The sequence below is a fragment of the Periplaneta americana genome, chromosome 16 (assembly GCF_040183065.1).
Source record: "Periplaneta americana isolate PAMFEO1 chromosome 16, P.americana_PAMFEO1_priV1, whole genome shotgun sequence".
NCBI classification, from domain to species: domain Eukaryota; kingdom Metazoa; phylum Arthropoda; class Insecta; order Blattodea; family Blattidae; genus Periplaneta; species Periplaneta americana.
The window spans coordinates 109321280-109339056 of record NC_091132.1 but is presented as its reverse complement, the minus strand read 5'-3'; the positions used below and the strand labels follow the sequence as shown (position 1 = coordinate 109339056).

Genomic DNA, 17777 nt, shown 5'->3' with positions numbered 1-17777 from the left:
CTAGCGGTCGTTCTCAACCGACGGTGGCGATCCTGGCGGTTGTTCTCTTCCAAATGTTACCGATTTTAACATGGGGATGGCCAATTTGTTATGATCAGGGCTGAAGTACAGCACCACTCGAAATTAGTTACTCAAAAGCAAACGCCTATTACTGTATGAAAAAAACCATATGTACATACAGGGACATCATTTTATTTTTACTAACATTTCTAATATTAACCTGGCCATACCTTTGGATTAACGGTTGAGTACCGGAAACACCGTTTTCTACCCCCTTCCACGACTGGAGTTCGATGATACTGGCGTAAAATACAAACAAATCACTTTACTAGGTATAGGAGGGAAGAAAAGTAGTTCATCCATTTACGTAAACTAGGAAATATCGCGATTTTGAATTTGATAATTGTCATTAGGTTTCTGTTTAATCAAAACACAGTACTGTATTAACAATGAGTGTTTTTACTCATGAAATGAGTTATCCATGCGAATGCATTCATTATACAGTGTATATTATACTCTCTACAGCACATTGGCGTACAATATAGAGAATGAAGTTAAATTGAAAAATAATCATAATATGGATATTTAAACACATTTTTTAAAATGGTGGCCGTTCATTTCGATACAGGCTTCAGTTCTTTTATCCATATTATCGCACTATAGACTACTGCATCTAATTCCAATTACCAGTTTGGTCTTTCGTACTATTAACTCATGTTGAAATAATTCTGTGCCTACTCTACAAAAGAGTACCTTACGTACTGTAACTTCAATCTTCACTTCTGCCCGATCCGAAAATATAAAATTACTCAGACATGCTATCTACTGTCCGTCCAAGTGGTTATGTCGCAGGGACGTAGAAAGGGGGGAAATCACGTGACAGTTAATTACTTAACGAGGCCCTTTTATTTAAGGTATTTTAAACAGTTGTATAATATTTCCTAGACATCCAATTCCTAACAGAAATTGATGTTTTCAAAAAAGAGTTAAGACAGCCCAGCCACTAGTCTTTACAGAGGGGCGAGCAGAAGCAGGTGAGGGAAATCAGGATGCGACATAGGCAAACGGACGACAGTACCTGTGCGAAAATATGATTAAATATTAAAAGCTCTTTCCTTACTGAAAAACGTGAACATATTTCTAGAACGTACTATACTAACTCAGTACTGCTTACTATAGCCTATGCGGCCTTGGTTCTGTGTAGAAGACAGTTAGAACTTCGTTAGTAGAAGGGGTGGGGGTGAAGTACATTCAAAATCTCAGGTACAGTAAAAATTGAAGTAAAAATAAAATGATGTTCCTGTACTTACAAATTTACCTACAGTAAGTACAGCTGTCAAAAAAAAAAAGTGGCCGCACTCGTGAACAGCGAATATTTTCAAAGTCCACTTCGGGTCGCGGCGATGTTACACGATGCATGTGCTTGTACAAGCAGTTCCGGAACTATGAAAGTGTTCCATATCTGCTCCTCGCAGACCAGCGGTAGAGTGCTTGTTTAATGATTCAAAGGTTCTGGGTTCGCGCCTTCAAGTTTTCATTTTATTTTTAATCGTTCTTTAGCGATGTAAATTATATTCAAATTATCATTTATATCCAGTTATCGTTCTTTATGGATATCACGTTATTTATATTTTGTTATCGTTCTTTAGAGGTATGAATAAAATTCAAGTCATCATTTGTATTCTGTTATCGTTTTATAACGAAATGAATAATAATTATTACTATTGTAGCTACAGTATCTCCAATGGGTGTTAGCCCTATTTTACATATGTATGTTAGGGCTATAGTTTTATACACAAAAAAGATAAGCATAAAGAGAAATGGAAAAGAAAATTAAATTAGCTTACGCGATGTAAACAAAACATAAACAATCCGTAAATTAGGCATTGCGATTGCAAAACAAATATCAGTTATCGATTTGAAACATACAAAAACATTAACAACACACATACGTAACACTTCTATAACACAAATATGCAGCTTTCCGTACCATACATCATAAATTAATACACAATAGTCACACAAACACAATCAAACCATAATTACGACATTGCGACGACATCAAGCATCACATAACTGACTCACATACATAACAAATCAAGCATCCGTTACAACACATACACTTCAACATAGTAACCACACTTTTAAAAGTTACAAATTTGGCTCCAAGAAGAATAAATAGGACACTGTTACTAATTACTATTCTTCTACAATTTCTTAAATACATCTGTAATAAATCTGTGAAATTCCGATATGAATAATATTCACGTTTTTTATATTGTTATCGTTCTTTAGCGATTTAAATAATATTCAAGTTATCATTTATATTCTGTTTTCCTTCATTAGCATTATAAAACAATATTCAAGTTATTTATATTGTTATTGTTCATTCGCAATATATTAATTAAACAAACCGATATTTATCATTTATATTCTGTTATCGTTCTTTAGTGAGACTGTATAAATAATATTCAAGTTATTTATATTGTAATCGTTCTTTAGCGATATAAATAACATAAATTTAATATTAGGTTTGGAAAAATCCAGTTGCATAATACTGCTATTAGTTTTTCTTTTTGTATTATTACATTATACTATCTTGAACCACAATAAAATGAAAAGGAGTAACGAGGAATTGAACCTGAGACGTTGACATCTAAATTCCGACGTTCGTCCGCTGAGCTACGAGAGCAAAAGTGTGGAAACATTTTTGGAAAAATTGGCCCAATTACACTCTAAGATCTTCTGATGATTCGTAGAAGCTAGTCCAGGATGAGGGGGGCAAAGGCTAATTGAGATTTCCCGGTCTCTGACCGGGTCAAACATCCTGATAGAATTAATATTTAACCCTTGCCGTGACTGTCGGTGAAGTCCGGAGGGCCCAATTAGTCAAATCCACTCTCCTCATCTCCACGCTTGGGCCCCTTGGAATTTAATAAAATGCGAAAGAGATAGTGGTGTGCGGAAAGCAACGCGATGTTACCGCATTTAGGCCTATCCTTCCTAAGAAAACTGCAAACATGAACAAAGGAAGCTTTTAATAGAAGAAGAAGGATCTTCTGCGGACCTCTGGAAAAAGAACTAAGGAAGAGACTAGTGAAGTGCTTTGTGTGGAGTGTGGCATTGTATGGGGAAAGAACATGGACATTACGACGAAATGAAGAGAAACGAATTGAAGCATTTGAAATGTGGATGTGGAGAAGAACGGTGCGTGTAAAGTGGACAGACAGAATAAGAAATAAAATTGTGTTTGAAAAAGTGAGTGAAGAAAGAATGATGCTGAAACTGATTAGAAAGAGAAAAAGGAATTGGTTGGGTCTCTGGTTGAAAAGAATAATAGACGGCATTAGGATATGTGGATCATATGCGGAGACTAAGAGGAAGGCAGAAAATAGGAAAGATTGGAGATTGCTGGGTTTGCAATGAAAGACCTGCCCATGGACAGAACATTTATGTGTGTATGTTCAGAATGCCTGGAATATCGTGTCTAAGAACAGTCGCTATTTGCAAAGACTAGTCAATTCCATGCCCACTCGACTGCAAGATGATCGAGATAAGAGGAAGATAGACTAAATATTGAATTGTGGCCTTTTGTTTTGTTTTTTGAACGATTAATTGTTTGAATGTTTTAAGGCCGACGGCAGTAAATTTGTTATGTTTATGCCACGAAAGATATTTTATTGAGAATAAAATCTTTTTTCTTTCCATTTGCAGCCACAATATCATAATGATAAAGTCATATTAATATTAATGAACCTGATGTTAATTACTAAAATAATCATAAAAGAGAAAGGAGCCATTATGTCTAGTTTGTCTCTCTCAAAAACAGAACAAAAAAGGACATAAAAAGCACGAGGTTGTAGTCGAACGCAGGACCTCATGAATAAGACGCCTGAACGCTACCATTATGCTATCGAATAACACACAGTATACTTCAATTATAACTGTAGATATCAGGCAACGTGGTCCAACAACATGTAACATCGCCTGTCTCCGAATTGTAGCGAAGATACCCGAAGGGAACTTTGATACAGGAGAGCGGCCACTTTTTCTTTTGACAGCTGTACATGCACACACATATTCATTCGCATTACATTAGGAAATATTGAAACTCATTTGCACGGTTTTGTAATTGATATCTCCAATGTAATCCAAATTCGTTGCAGTTAAGTTCCTACGTGTTTTTGAAAGTTTCAAAGCATATTTCCAATATATCATGAAAGCATGCACCTATATAAGATTGATGAAGCTATATTCCACGTACCTTTATCTTTCTTCTTGAAACGACCTTGGACGGAACCAGACGAAGTTTCTGGTGCTTGATTTTCAGGTCCCTTACTAACGTCATACAGTTCAGCATTCATTTTACAGTCAATCAAATTTTACAGTCAAGCTCGTTATATTTTACAATGCACATTTCATCCTTCGGTGGAGTAACAATGGTTATGCTCATTGTTGCATACATCTCACGTATGGCAGACCCTGATATAAACAAATAGATGTTTCGTGAGTGAGTGAGTGAGTGAGTGAGTGAGTGAGTTGTATCTGCTCCATCATCATTTCTGAGCATGCTATGAAGATTTTCAGCAGAAATTTATTTCATATAAAGATTATGATTATGATGATGACGGTAATAATAATAATAATAATAATAATAATAATAATAATAGCCATTGGCGAAGCTCAGAGGTAGAAAACTGCACTAGAAGCTGCATTGGGAAGTGGGTTCGAACCCCGCTTGGGTTTGGATTGGTCAGAGTTCCCCTCCCCAACTGTAAGAATAATATCATGTAATCCAATGGCGAATTTTCAGGCTCGTCAAATCGTCAAATGTAATTTCGCTATGACCAACTACTTACGCTAAATAACCTCACCGTTGATACAGGTTCGTTAAATAATCTATCAAAATTATATATTTTTTCCCTGGTTATTATATGCTTATTTAAGTTGTGTTAACTCTCGCTAAGTGGTTTTATATTTTATTTTATCCGTCTTAGTATTTTTATTATTGTAAATATTTTTGTTTTATTATTATTATTATTATTATTATTATTATTATTATTATTATTATTAATGAATTAAAAGGGTTAGATAAAAAGTTATGGCAACACTGCTGTCACATGGCGATGGTGCGTTCGAGAGCTGCCAGCTGTGTGGACATGAACAAGGACTGTTAGATGAGTTAGTACAGCCAGCAGCGACAGTACTCTGTCAATCTACTGCAGTGTGTAGAACGTTGACTTTCACAGGAATAGTACGAACGCCCTAAGTTCATGTTTGCAAAACTAGAGCAACGTTCCTGGAAAAAAAAAATTGAAGTGGTACGAGGTCGTAGTGCACAAGAATGTTTTCAGGGACTGCGTGAAGCATGTGGCGATCCAGCGTTGCCATATCGCACAGTGGCACGATAGGTTAAAGCGTTCCGGGAAGACAGGGATGCCGTTCAGGACAACCTCCGTACAGGACGACCCCACATGGAGGACAACACAGTTCAACTCCTTGCTTCCCTGTTGGATGCTGATCGCCGATGGACTGCGCGTGAGTTAGCAGCGGAAGTCGGAGTTATGTTACAAAACTGTGCTCCACATTCTGCACGACTTTCTGGGTTACCGCAAAATTACAGGGCGTTGGATACCCCATGAAATTTCCGAGATGCAACAATGGCACCGCTATGCACTCGCACAGGCCTTGTTGGACCGGTATCAAAGGGAAGGTGACGACTTTCTTGGACGAATCGTCGCCACGGACGAAACCTGGGCTCGCTCGTACGAACCAAACTTGAAACGTCAATCAAATGAATGGAAGCATCCAGGTTCTCCTGGTCCGAAGAAAGTACGCCCTATACAAAGTGCTGTGAAGGTGATGTTCATTGTGGCGTATGACATTGATGGGGTAATACTGCACCACGCTGTACCTCCAAGGCAGACGGTAAACGCGGACTACTACTGCAGGTTCCTACAGCACCACCTTCGTCCAGCCCTCAGGAGAAAACGACGACACTTGGTGATACAGAACCCCACATTCTTCATGATAATGCAAGAAGTGACACCGCTGCTGCTGTCAAGGATCTCTTGCGCCGCTGACAACGGGAGATTCTGGAACATCCACCGTACTCACCCGATATGAGTCCATGCGATTACGATCTCTTTGCCAAAGTGAAAGAACCACTGCGAGGGACCCGGTACAATACCAGAGATGAACTTATCCGTGCTATAGGGCGGTCAATACGGAACATCAACAAAGATGGACGCGCTGATGGTGTACGACGCCTTCCAAACATTTAGCAAAAGGTAATAAATAAGGGGGCGACTATATTGAAGGTACGTAAATGGTGTACCCCTGTGAATAAAGCCATGTCAGAAATATCGAACTGTTGCCATTACTTTTTATCCAACCTTTGTATTTTGTATTACTATCTTTGTATCATCTCCGTCACGGTTATTATTATTATTATTATTATTATTATTATTATTATTATTATTATTGTTTCTATCATCAACATTATTATTGATCTCTATAAAATTTATGTAGACTACTGGACTGTACCCGAGCACGAGCATATGCTTATTTCGGGTATCTATTCATATGTATTCATTTCAAATGTAAATTGTGAATAAATTTGAAATTTGAAATATTAATAGCAATTATTATTATTATTATTATTATTATTATTATTATTATTATTATTATTATTATTATTATTATTATTATTATGAAAACTGTACACTTATTAAGAAAATATATATTGAAGAATAATTTGTATTATTTATGTTTGTCTGTAAATATGTTCTTGTAAATGAGTAGTATTCAAATCTCTATATTACGAAACCTAACGGGGAGACATGTCCTAGACCGATGGCCAGTTTGTCCAAGTAATGTTTAATTTTGCTTAACGAATGTTAAATTAACAGTCTGTTTATTTTTAACCCTTTGTTAATGTATTTTCTATTTATTCAACATAATTTTGTTTAAAATAACTAACACTTAACTATAACGTCTGTTAGCACTACTCAACAGCAGTTGGTAATGATTCTACATATGCAAGAAAATTTTTGATTGGCTAAAATCTTTAAATTCTATGTTATAGAGTGAGTCATGAAACTTGCATAAAATGACAACCTGTTATAGTAGGCCACGCTCCATAAACAAACAGTTGACAAATGAAAGTTGTAGGTGACGGGCTGAATAATAATTACAAAGTAAGGTTATATTTCCTCGTTGCTATTATGGATACGAAATACGAAATAAATAAAATAACACTGCTGTATTTAAACAGTCCAAAGTATTTTTTAAATGTTCTATTACCAGTCATATGCTAAACATTCCCTACAGAGAGAGACAAAATATTAATTTCGCAACTTCTGTTCGAACAGCTGTGGGGACATCGGCCATATTTAACTAACTGTTAAACGAGTTAACTGCCCAAATCCCACATTTAAAATTAACAATCTGTGAAACCAAACTGGTGTTAAAAACATACAATTTTATTAATTAACAAACTGTTTAAAGTTTAACAGTCGTTAAATTTTCTAACAATACTTGGAAAAACCCGCCACTAGACTTAGAAATTAATAAACAAATATATTAAATCAAAAGCTGTTCAAACAGAAACCTCAAAAACAATGTAAACTACAGATGAATTAAATAATAATTCCGCTGAAATAGACTTCGAAGATCAGTCACCGGCCGGGAAGATACAGGTTACCTGATAGCGGAGTGTTGGACGGAGGTGGGGGAACTGGCTTGGGCTTGTTTACTTTTTCCGGTCTGGTTGGAGGTTTCGTACGTACTAGCACTGAAGCTGGGCCAGTTGGACTACGTGACGTCATTGCGATGTAAAAAACAGAGTTCAATAGGAACAAATTTCTAATATACATTATTAAATCGCTTCCACAATAAACCTTACAAGTAATTTTATTTGAAATGGCAAAATGAGTCACAATCACTGGCCTCATCTCCCATCGCCGCTAAATAACATCGTAGTTGAATAACCAAGTAAAAAAGAACAAATACAGGATTCCCATGCTTGGACTACAATTTTATAATGACGTGATTTTGAAGTAGGCTTACTGACATCTATATTTAAGAATTATAACATATAAATCCAAATTAGAAATAGAAGATATTTAGAATGCGTAATTTAAATTAGTATTAATACATTATATTTAACATACAGTATACTTTAAGAAAGTATCTTTTTAATTTGTAATACCGGTACTTCATTTTAACTCCATTTGATTCTCAGTTTACTCTATTTTCTTATCAAGTTAACATACATAATTTTCATTTTGACTTTTTACTAATATTAAATTCTTACTAAATAGAATACTTGAGTTATTTTCATTTTAAGTACAATATTATTATCTTTGTTTCTTGGAAATGAGTTTTACTCATACGGGGATTAGTTTTATATTGAATAGAACTTTTTTTGTTATGTTTTTATCTAAATATGGTTTCTTTCATAGTAATCTTATTATTTTCGTACAAGTATATTTCTGTGAACTATATTTTATAATTACTGTATTTGTCACTTCATTTCCTTATTTTGTTATATGTATATGTAGGCCTGTTTGTTGTTGCTGTTGTTGTTGTTGTTTAGTCAACTGTCCGAAGACAGCAGCACCAAGAAGGCACCACTTGCGAGGCAACTAGGCCAGGAGATAATAGGGTAGAGTCCCCTTCATTGCATACATCGCCATCTAGCTACCTATTACACTAGTCAGACTTCAGATGCATACAAACAATTATTCTTCCTCTGACATCGTTAAGTGAGATGTACTGCCTGATAATAGATGTACAGTTTCCCTAGAAAAGGATGAGACGATTGAATATTCCTAAGTTTCAGATGTAAGACACTGCGCATGATCGGAGACCAGAGCACTGATACACAAGATAACGAATATTGAGTTATTTTAATTCAGGCTATTTGGTTTGTTACTAGCATCGTTCCGAAATTCACTTCAAAACTGCAAAAATATGATAATATTACGTAAATAAAAGATAAATATATACTGTACATAAATCGTGTAGTTAAATCGACAATAGACCTTCATGACTAGATCGACACTCCACATAGAAAAGAAAGCTTTCGTGTCGTTTCAATAGCTCAGACGCAAAGACTTCTGCGTCTCGTGTAGAAGAGTGCGAGTTCGATTCCTAGTCTACACAACGATTTTTTTTTTTTTTTGTTTAAATAACTTTGAAATAGAGTTTTAAGTGTTAATGATCACAGACAATATAAAATTACAAGTTATAATATTGTAAACGTTAATCTAATGAATGCATTTATACATACACACACATACAATGTAAATGCATATATATTAAAAACTAACAATTAAAATGAAATTAAAAAATATTCCTAAGCCACACAGACAAACTTTTACAAAGGTTTAGAGTCCTTAGGCTATATCATTTGTTGAGTAGTTATTACAATATTTTATTAGTAGCTTTCCCATATGTGTAAGAAATGCACTCGCACAGAATAATTTTTGTTAAAAGCGTGGCTTTGGATTATTTCATTCTCACCCCTTCAGTTGATTTTAACTATTTTATCTACGTGTTTCCAATAGTGTTTAATTTAATGTTTATTCAATTTTATTCATGTTATGATTGAATGAAAAAGCACTATTGCAGTTATTGGCTAATTACATATATTAATACTAATTATTAAATGCATCTCTTAAATAACCAATTGCAGTATCTTTTGCAAAATCTTGAATGTTTAAGTTGTCAATATTTCTGTACTATATACTATAAGACATTAAAAGAATTTGCAATAGATTTGGGGTCCTCTAGTTTATAATCACTGGTTTTAATGAAAAAATATTTTCTTTCTTAGAATATCTACAAGTTTAACTTTAATAATATTTCGAATAGCTTTAATTGCATTATCTGAATGTTCTACTTTTCTATTCGAATGTATTCTATTTCCCTCTTTCATAATTTTTGATAAATTACACCGTACTTCTTGTAGTATTTAAGAACATGAGGATCATTACATTGCAACTCATTACATATAGATTCTTCTTTTTAATACATGAGATTTTTAAGTCCCTGCGTTATCTACATTTTTTTTTTATTTTTGAATTTTTTCACAATATTGAGTGGAGAACATCCACTAAAGTGATTCTGAAATTAAAGTGAAAAATACAATACATTTACTCTTAATATCAGTAGTACCAGTATCATATACTTTTTTCCAAGATTCATTTTGTAGACATAAATGTGAATAGTCACTAGATACAGCATTTACGACCCTTTTTTAGTTTTTAAATTAATATTTTGAAATTGTTCAGAGACACTGGAAACACTTAGGATTTATTTATCATGTTCAGACAAGCCATTGATTATAGGTTCTGTTGAATAGGAATTCAGTCTAATTCTGTGTACAAAACTTTTATCAATGGCTGTGCTACTTCAGCTTGTATGCTGGTGGGAAAATGGCTCCAGTTTCAAGGAGAGATAATCTATGTTTATGTCACTACAGATCACAAATTCCATATGAGATTTCTAAAGTCTTTTCCTTACAAATTCAATGTTGGCTATAAATATTAATAAATAATGTAAGGAATATGAATGATTGTAGTTAGAAGTCTGATTTACATTATAAAAAGCAAGAAGTTACATTCCGCGGCAACATTCAAACTTTCGATGTTTGGTTTTGTCGTCCAACGCATAAGCACGGACCTATTCAATGCGTATGTTAATAACATAGAATTTAGCTGTAGCAATGTGGTGTCATAACTTGGGATTTGTTTACTTAACGTAATTAGATTTAATTTGATTAGTTTCGCAACAATAATTGGACTTCCTGTTATATCCTGTTATTTAAATATTTAATTTAGGGTTGATTTATTAACTCTTACTGTGCAAGATGCCCCTTATTTCAATAATTCTATATCACGCTAAATAGTCATTGTCTACACTAAAGTATTATCGTCATCCCTCATTTCTCCATATTTTCGACAAATTATACAGTCGAAGAACTCTGAACAAATTAATTACACGTCAATAAAAAAAGAGTTTTACCTGGGATCGAACACGAAACATTGCGGCTATACGGTGGAACCGACACGCTACTATATGAGCTACCGATACAAGACAGTGACAGCAGCAGTCCAGAATGTAGGGCCTAGATCCGATAGCAGGCATTTGCCATTCGGTACAGAGAAGCAATGATATTTTGTTACCCGAGCTATGTTGTGAAATCGTGGCCTTAAATGGCTGTCTTCTTCGTGATCCTTAAACTGATCCTTGTCCTTGTTGTGGTCCTTGTAACAATTCTTGTTCTATTTGTCATGGTACTTATTGTTATACGTCGATATCGAGTGAACCGCGCTGTAGAACTTTAACTTCCGACAACCAAGAATCGTCTCATTCTTTTTAAGGGTAGCTGTACATATCAGCTAGAACCTCAATCAGAAGATTATGTAGGCCTATAGTTACAAATTTTGTGCATTCTGATATTTTATAATAAATTATTATTATTATTATTATTATTATTATTATTATTATTATTATTATTAGGTCTAAGAAAAATAGTAGGTTTCTAAATCATAGAGATGATAATACAATGTATTCTGACCAACGTAATATTTACGTTTGTCCCTCAGACTAATATTTAAGTTTTTTTTTTTTCCTTGCTCGGCCTGTATTGCTCCATCCAACTGATCCGATGTGTGTTGAGGAAAGGGACTACGTTCCCAATTGCTTTGTAAACATTACTATTCTATGTGTACTTCACTTCAGAGTAAGTGTGCCTTAACTTCGAAGTCTAGTAATAAAGTAACAATAATTCTATGAATTGCTTACGTACTACTCGTATACTAGTAAAGTGTATAATGAGAATTTTAAAAATGTATAATTAAATATTACAGAATGAAGATATGCTGTAGGTACGTATAAATAAAAACTTACATTCACAAGAGTTTAATAATAATAATAATAATAATAATAATAATAATAATAATAATAATAATAATAATAAAATTGCGCATATGATGATGATGATGATGATGATGATGATGATGATGATGATGATTTTGCGGAACATAAAGTTAGTGCGTTCGTAGAATTTTGTAGTCTTTAAAAATGCTTAAATTAAATTGTTTTCTATTTGTAATTAAAGGAATAAAATTTTAGTCAATCATTATGCAAGATTATCTTAAGTAGATCAGACAAATACGTAAATAGTGCATTGTAAATATAATGATTACTGTGAATATGGCCTCTTTAATTGCTCAAATACACCACTCGCAACAGAAAGCCGTGTTCTATGAAATACATTTCCGAAAAATCTGATTTCGTAAATTACACGATAGAAACATGAACTACAGCATTGTTAACTCTACACCACACACATGACTCTCAAGTTTCATAAAGTCACGGTAGAATATTGAAAATATCTTTTCAGGATGAAATTAAAATTGTGAAATAGAAAACCTGACACTGATGGCACTGCCCACATACACTGGATCGCTCTATTCGCTACCGAAATACGCAATTAAAACGAACCATCCTGTAATTATTACACGTATTTGAAACTAAACGCCATGATGAATGAGATGCCTTATCTGTCCGTGCGGGCGGCTGCCGAACTACTGATATGAGTGGTTCGTTACAGCAACTGGCTACAAAATCGTGTCAGCAGGCACGGCAAATTATATCCCCACCCACATACAGACTATACACCCCCACCCTGGCTAGTACAGCCCCCCTCATTTGCTGCAATAAAGAATCGGCGTCTTAAGTTCTTGAAGATACTCCTGTCATGCTTACTTCACCCTACTTTTACCATAAAGAATTAATTAAGTTCGCTTTGGTTCAAGCGATAGCGTCCCCTGTTACAAAACTAAAGAGTGGTTCGGTTGTCGGTAGAGTAAAGCATATTCTATAGTCTTCCTTGGATGAGATTTTGGCCATTTTATCTCAGGTTTGCGTGCTTAAATCCGGATGAGAGTCTTAAAGTGATAAAAATTCTTACAACTTATTTATTTATTTATTTATTTATTTATTTATTTATTTATTTATTTATTTATTTATTTATTTATTCTTCTATGCCCAAGGTTGCGGGTTCGATTCCGGGCCAGGTCAATGGTATTTAAGTGTGCTTAAATGCGACAGGTTCATGTCAGTAGATTTACTGGCATGTAAAAGAACTCCTGCGGGACAAAATTTCGGCACATCCGGCGACGCTGATATAACCTCTGTAGTTGCGAGCGTCGTTAAACAAAACATAACATTAACATTAACGACCTCGTTTTGTGCGACATCTCGCCTATAACGTCAAATATTCTGTGGTTCCAAATAATTCCCTATAAGACAAATGCTTTTCTACCTTGCTGTCCACACCTGTGGAGTAACGGTCAGCGCGTCTGGCCGCGAAACCAGGTGGCCCGGGTTCGACTCCCGCTCGGGGAAAGTTACCAGGTTGAGGTTTTTTCCAGGGTTTTCCCTCAACCCAATATGAGCAAATGCTAGGTAACTTTCGGTGCTGGACCCCGGACTCATTTCACTGGCATTATCACCTTCATCTCATTCAGACGCTAAATAACCAAATATGTTGATAAAGCGTCGTAAAATAACCTGCTAAAATAAATAAAAATCTACCTTGCTTATTACGACAAACGTATACCTCAGTTTGGAATAAGATTTTCTAAGAACCAAAGTATTTTAAGAAATACTTACTTAGGCCTACTTACTTCCTTACAAATGACTTTTAAGGAACCCGCAGGTTCATTGCCGCCCTCACATAAGCCCGCCATCGGTCCCGATCCTGTTCAAGATTAATCAAGTCTCTATCATCATATGGGCACGCATTTTAACGCAGTATGGCCACTAAAAGAAAAGTTTTAACGTTGGAAGAAAAAGTTAAAGCGATTCATTAAGTTGAGAATGGAATTAAAAAAGCTGATGTGTGTCGTGAGTTTGGCCTAGTTAATTGCAAACGATTTGGGAGAGCAAGGATGAAATTGTTGCATTTGATCAAGCTAGGGGAGGGAGCAATGAAATTGCAACTCAAATAATGAATATAGAACGTAATTTAGAAAGTGGGCAAGTATGAGACAACAGAGTAAAATGACTGATTACTTCACTCCAAAGTAGAAACAATTTCACTTACTATTATCATTTCAATTCGTTCAAGTTGTTGAGTTGTTGTTGTCCCAAGACGGGTTTGAGTCTCATAAGTGACACAATAAGGCATCGTTAATGAGGCAGCGGCCGGAGGACACAAATTTAAAAGGGACTAAACAAAGAATTTCAATTTATTATAATTATCAGATATATTTTATAAGATTCATCCCTTGCGCGAACAGCCCGTGAAGGATCAAGGCCGTCCACATGCCTCAGCAGAGGTGAACGATCATCCAACCAGAACGGTAGTAACGTGTGGTCAGCACGATGATCCTCCAGCCGTTATAGCTGGTTTTCGAAGCCGGATTTCGTTACCTACAATAGATTTCCAAATTCATCACGGTGTTGGGTGAGAACCGGTCACATACATGGCCGAAATTTCATGAGAAAATTTCTTCCTCCATGAGAATAGGTCTATAGTATGAGGATTGTTAAATGATTACAGATACAGGGACATCATTTTATTTTTACTTCAATTTTTACTATACCTGAATTTTTTAATGTACTTCACTCCCACCCCCTCTACTAGCAAACTTCCAACCGTTCTCCATACAGAACCAAGGCCGGGTATGCGTCATAGTAAGCAGTGCTAAGTGAGCATAGTACGTTCCAGAAATATGTTCGCGTTTTCCAATGGCGAAAGACCTTTCAATATTGAATCATATTTTCGCACAGGTACTGTCGTCCGTTTGCTTACGTTGCATCCCGGTTTCCCCCACTCGTTTCTGTTCGCCCCTCTGTAAAGGCTAGTAGCTGGGCTGTCTTAGCTCTTTTCTGAAAACATTAACTTTTGTTAGTAATTGGACGTCTACGTAATATTGTACAACTGTTTAATAGTACATTATGCAACGAGCCTATAATGATAGTAATTAAGACGCAAGTATGGATATTTATGAAACGAGCGCAGACGCGAAAGTATTGATTTTTTCCGAGGAACAATAATGTCATTGACCTTGATGTAATCCCGTTAAACTTGATATAACCTTGATTATTGAATTCGACATTGAAAAACGAGATGACAAATTGAATTTATTTGAATATTGTTTACAATTAACGCTAATTATTATAGTAACAGAACATAACCTTCTGCGACAGTATTGGATTTCCAGCCTCCTTGACTTTTCACTAATTCTCTTTCGATTGCATATCCGAGAATAATCGATACTTGCGGTTTTATAACGGTGCAAAGCTGACTTGTCATTGGCTGAACACCTGTAAGCTGAGTTGTCATTGGCTGAACACCTGTACTTTAATGACATGCATTAAAGGACTGCTACCAGGTGTATAATTACTACATTTCGACATGGTCGAGCATAAAATAACTTAAATAAAAGGGCCTCGTCAAGTAATTAACTGTCACGTGAATTCCCCTCTTTCTACGACCCTGCTACATAACCACTTGGAAGGACAGTAGATAGCATGTCTGAGTAATTTTATCTGTGCGGGTCGGGCAGAAGTGAAGATTGAATTTACAGTACGTAAGGTACTCTTTTATAGAGAAGGTACAGAATTATTTCAACATGAGTACGAAGCACGAAGCCGAAACTGATCATTGGAATTAGGTACAATAGTCTATAGTGCGATAATATGCACAAAAGAACTGAAGCCTGTATCGAAATGAATGGCCACCATTTTCAAAAATGTGTTTAAATATCCATATTATGATTATTTTTCAATATAACTTCATTCTCTATAGTGTACGCTAATGTTCTGTAGATAGAATAATATACACTGCATAATGAATACTTCCGAATGGATAGCTCAATTCGTGAGTAAAAACACTTATTTTTAATACAGTTCTGTATTTTGATTAAACAAAAACCTAATAAAAATTATCAAACTGAAAATCCCGATATTTCCTAGTTAACTACTTTTCTTCCCTCCTATACCTAGTAAAGTGATCTGTTTGTATTTTACGCCAGTATCATCGAACTCCAGTCGTAGAAGGGGTAGCAAACGTCGTTTCCGGTTCTCAATCTTTAATCCAAAGGTATAGCCAGGTTAATATTAGAAATGTTAGTAAAAATAAAATGATGGGCCTGTATAATTATCATGTTATATTCTTCAATAGCCCCTATAGTTCAGAAAGAACGTTAAATAAATAATTACAATTATAATGTTATAATATTTTGTCCCTCAACAGCCTCTGTAATTTCAAAGAACCGTTAAAGTGATAATTACAACTACAATATTTCCCATATTATATCTCTTCAATAGTCTCTGTAGTTTAAAAAATACATAAAATAAACAATTTCGATTATTGTCTTTCAATAGCCTCTGCAGTTGAAAAGGGACATTAAATAAAAGATTTCAATTGCAGTTATCTCTGAATAGCATCAACAGTTTGGAAGGAATTACAGTTCCAACTTGACTTGTTCCATTTCTCCTTGCGTGAGTCAGGATTGAAGTGAAGGGTCAGATAAAGAAGTGGAAACAATTTCCTATCGGATGGAACTTACAAGAATTTGTCGAGGTTACATCAAAATTATTGCAAGGGAGGGGGATGGACCAACCAGCTCTGTTGCTTCCTGCCCTATTTCTAGCTGTAATCCATCTCTATCAGTGAGGGGCGCTGATGTTTGTCTGATTGCATGAAGCGCCCAGTAATTTGAAAGGCGTAACCCACACAGCCTGGAACCATTTGTTACAGCAGTGGCGGACCAAACATTCATTTAGTGACTTATCACTATCAGATATGATATTATGATCCTTACATACAGACAAACTAGACTAGCGATAGTTTCAACGATTGCAAAGCTCTGGAAAAATGTTAAGTTCCCTTACTACTCTTATCAACTTCAGGCAGTGACCCAACCAATTCCTTTTCCTCTTCCTGATCAGTTTCAGCATCATTCTTTCTTCACCCACTCTTTCCAACACAGCTTCATTTCTTATTCTGTCTGTCCATTTCGCACGCTCCATCCTTCTCCATATCCACATTTCAAATGGTTCTAGTCGCTTCCCTTCACTTCGTCATAATGCTCATGTTTCTGCCTCATACAATGCCACACTCCACACAAAGCACTTCACTAGTATCTTCCTTAGTTCTTTTTCCAGATGTCCGCAGAAGATGCTCTTTTTTCTATTAAAAGCTTCCTTTGCCATTGTTATCCTCCTTTTGACTTCCTGTCAGCATTTCATGTTACTACAGTGAAACTCCGATAATACACACCCGCTTGTTAAGCTATCCCGCATTACACGCTCTTTTCGTCCGGTCCCTTGACATCCCTATATAAAACCATGTAAAATCCATCGCTTAATACGCTCATCATCCCGTTTAATACAGTCTTTCATCTGTTGAAAATTCTAAAATATCGTACTTTAAAGGATACTGAAAAATTTCCTTGGACTTCTACATTTACCGCTAGCGCCCGCATATTCAAGGATTTGTAGGAGTTTTTGTTTTGTGAATATGATAGAATAGAATGCAACCCTTCAGTACCTGCAAGACTACCGTATTCAGAGCCTGTCCTTCTTGCTGGCAGTTTTAAATCTCATTGTCAGTGAAGACTTGACGAAGAGGAACTGGAAGCGGTAGACATTCCAAATCCTTCTCGCAACGAAGCCCCTGCCGCGGTGTCTGTGATTCGTAGATTCATTAATGTTTCTAGTATTCAAATTATTGATGTCACTTCCGATTT

The 17777-nt window shown here is 35.5% G+C and overlaps 1 protein-coding gene across 2 annotated transcripts in view; it reads right to left on the bottom strand.

Moving 5' to 3' along the window:
* Positions 1 to 12568, bottom strand: part of LOC138691055 (inactive ubiquitin carboxyl-terminal hydrolase MINDY-4B) — a 102944-nt gene extending 90376 nt beyond the window's left edge. The window contains exons 1-2 of one of the 2 annotated variants that reach the window (XM_069812718.1): positions 12517 to 12568; positions 4265 to 4482 (exon numbers count right to left, since the gene is read on the bottom strand). In XM_069812718.1, coding sequence (XP_069668819.1) covers positions 4265 to 4364 — 100 coding nt within the window. In that variant the 5' untranslated portion in view covers positions 4365 to 4482; positions 12517 to 12568. Of the gene's footprint in view, positions 1 to 4264; positions 4483 to 12516 lie in introns of those variants that run through there. The other variant, XM_069812720.1, reaches the window with a different exon arrangement.
* Positions 12569 to 17777: the final 5209 nt, after the last annotated feature.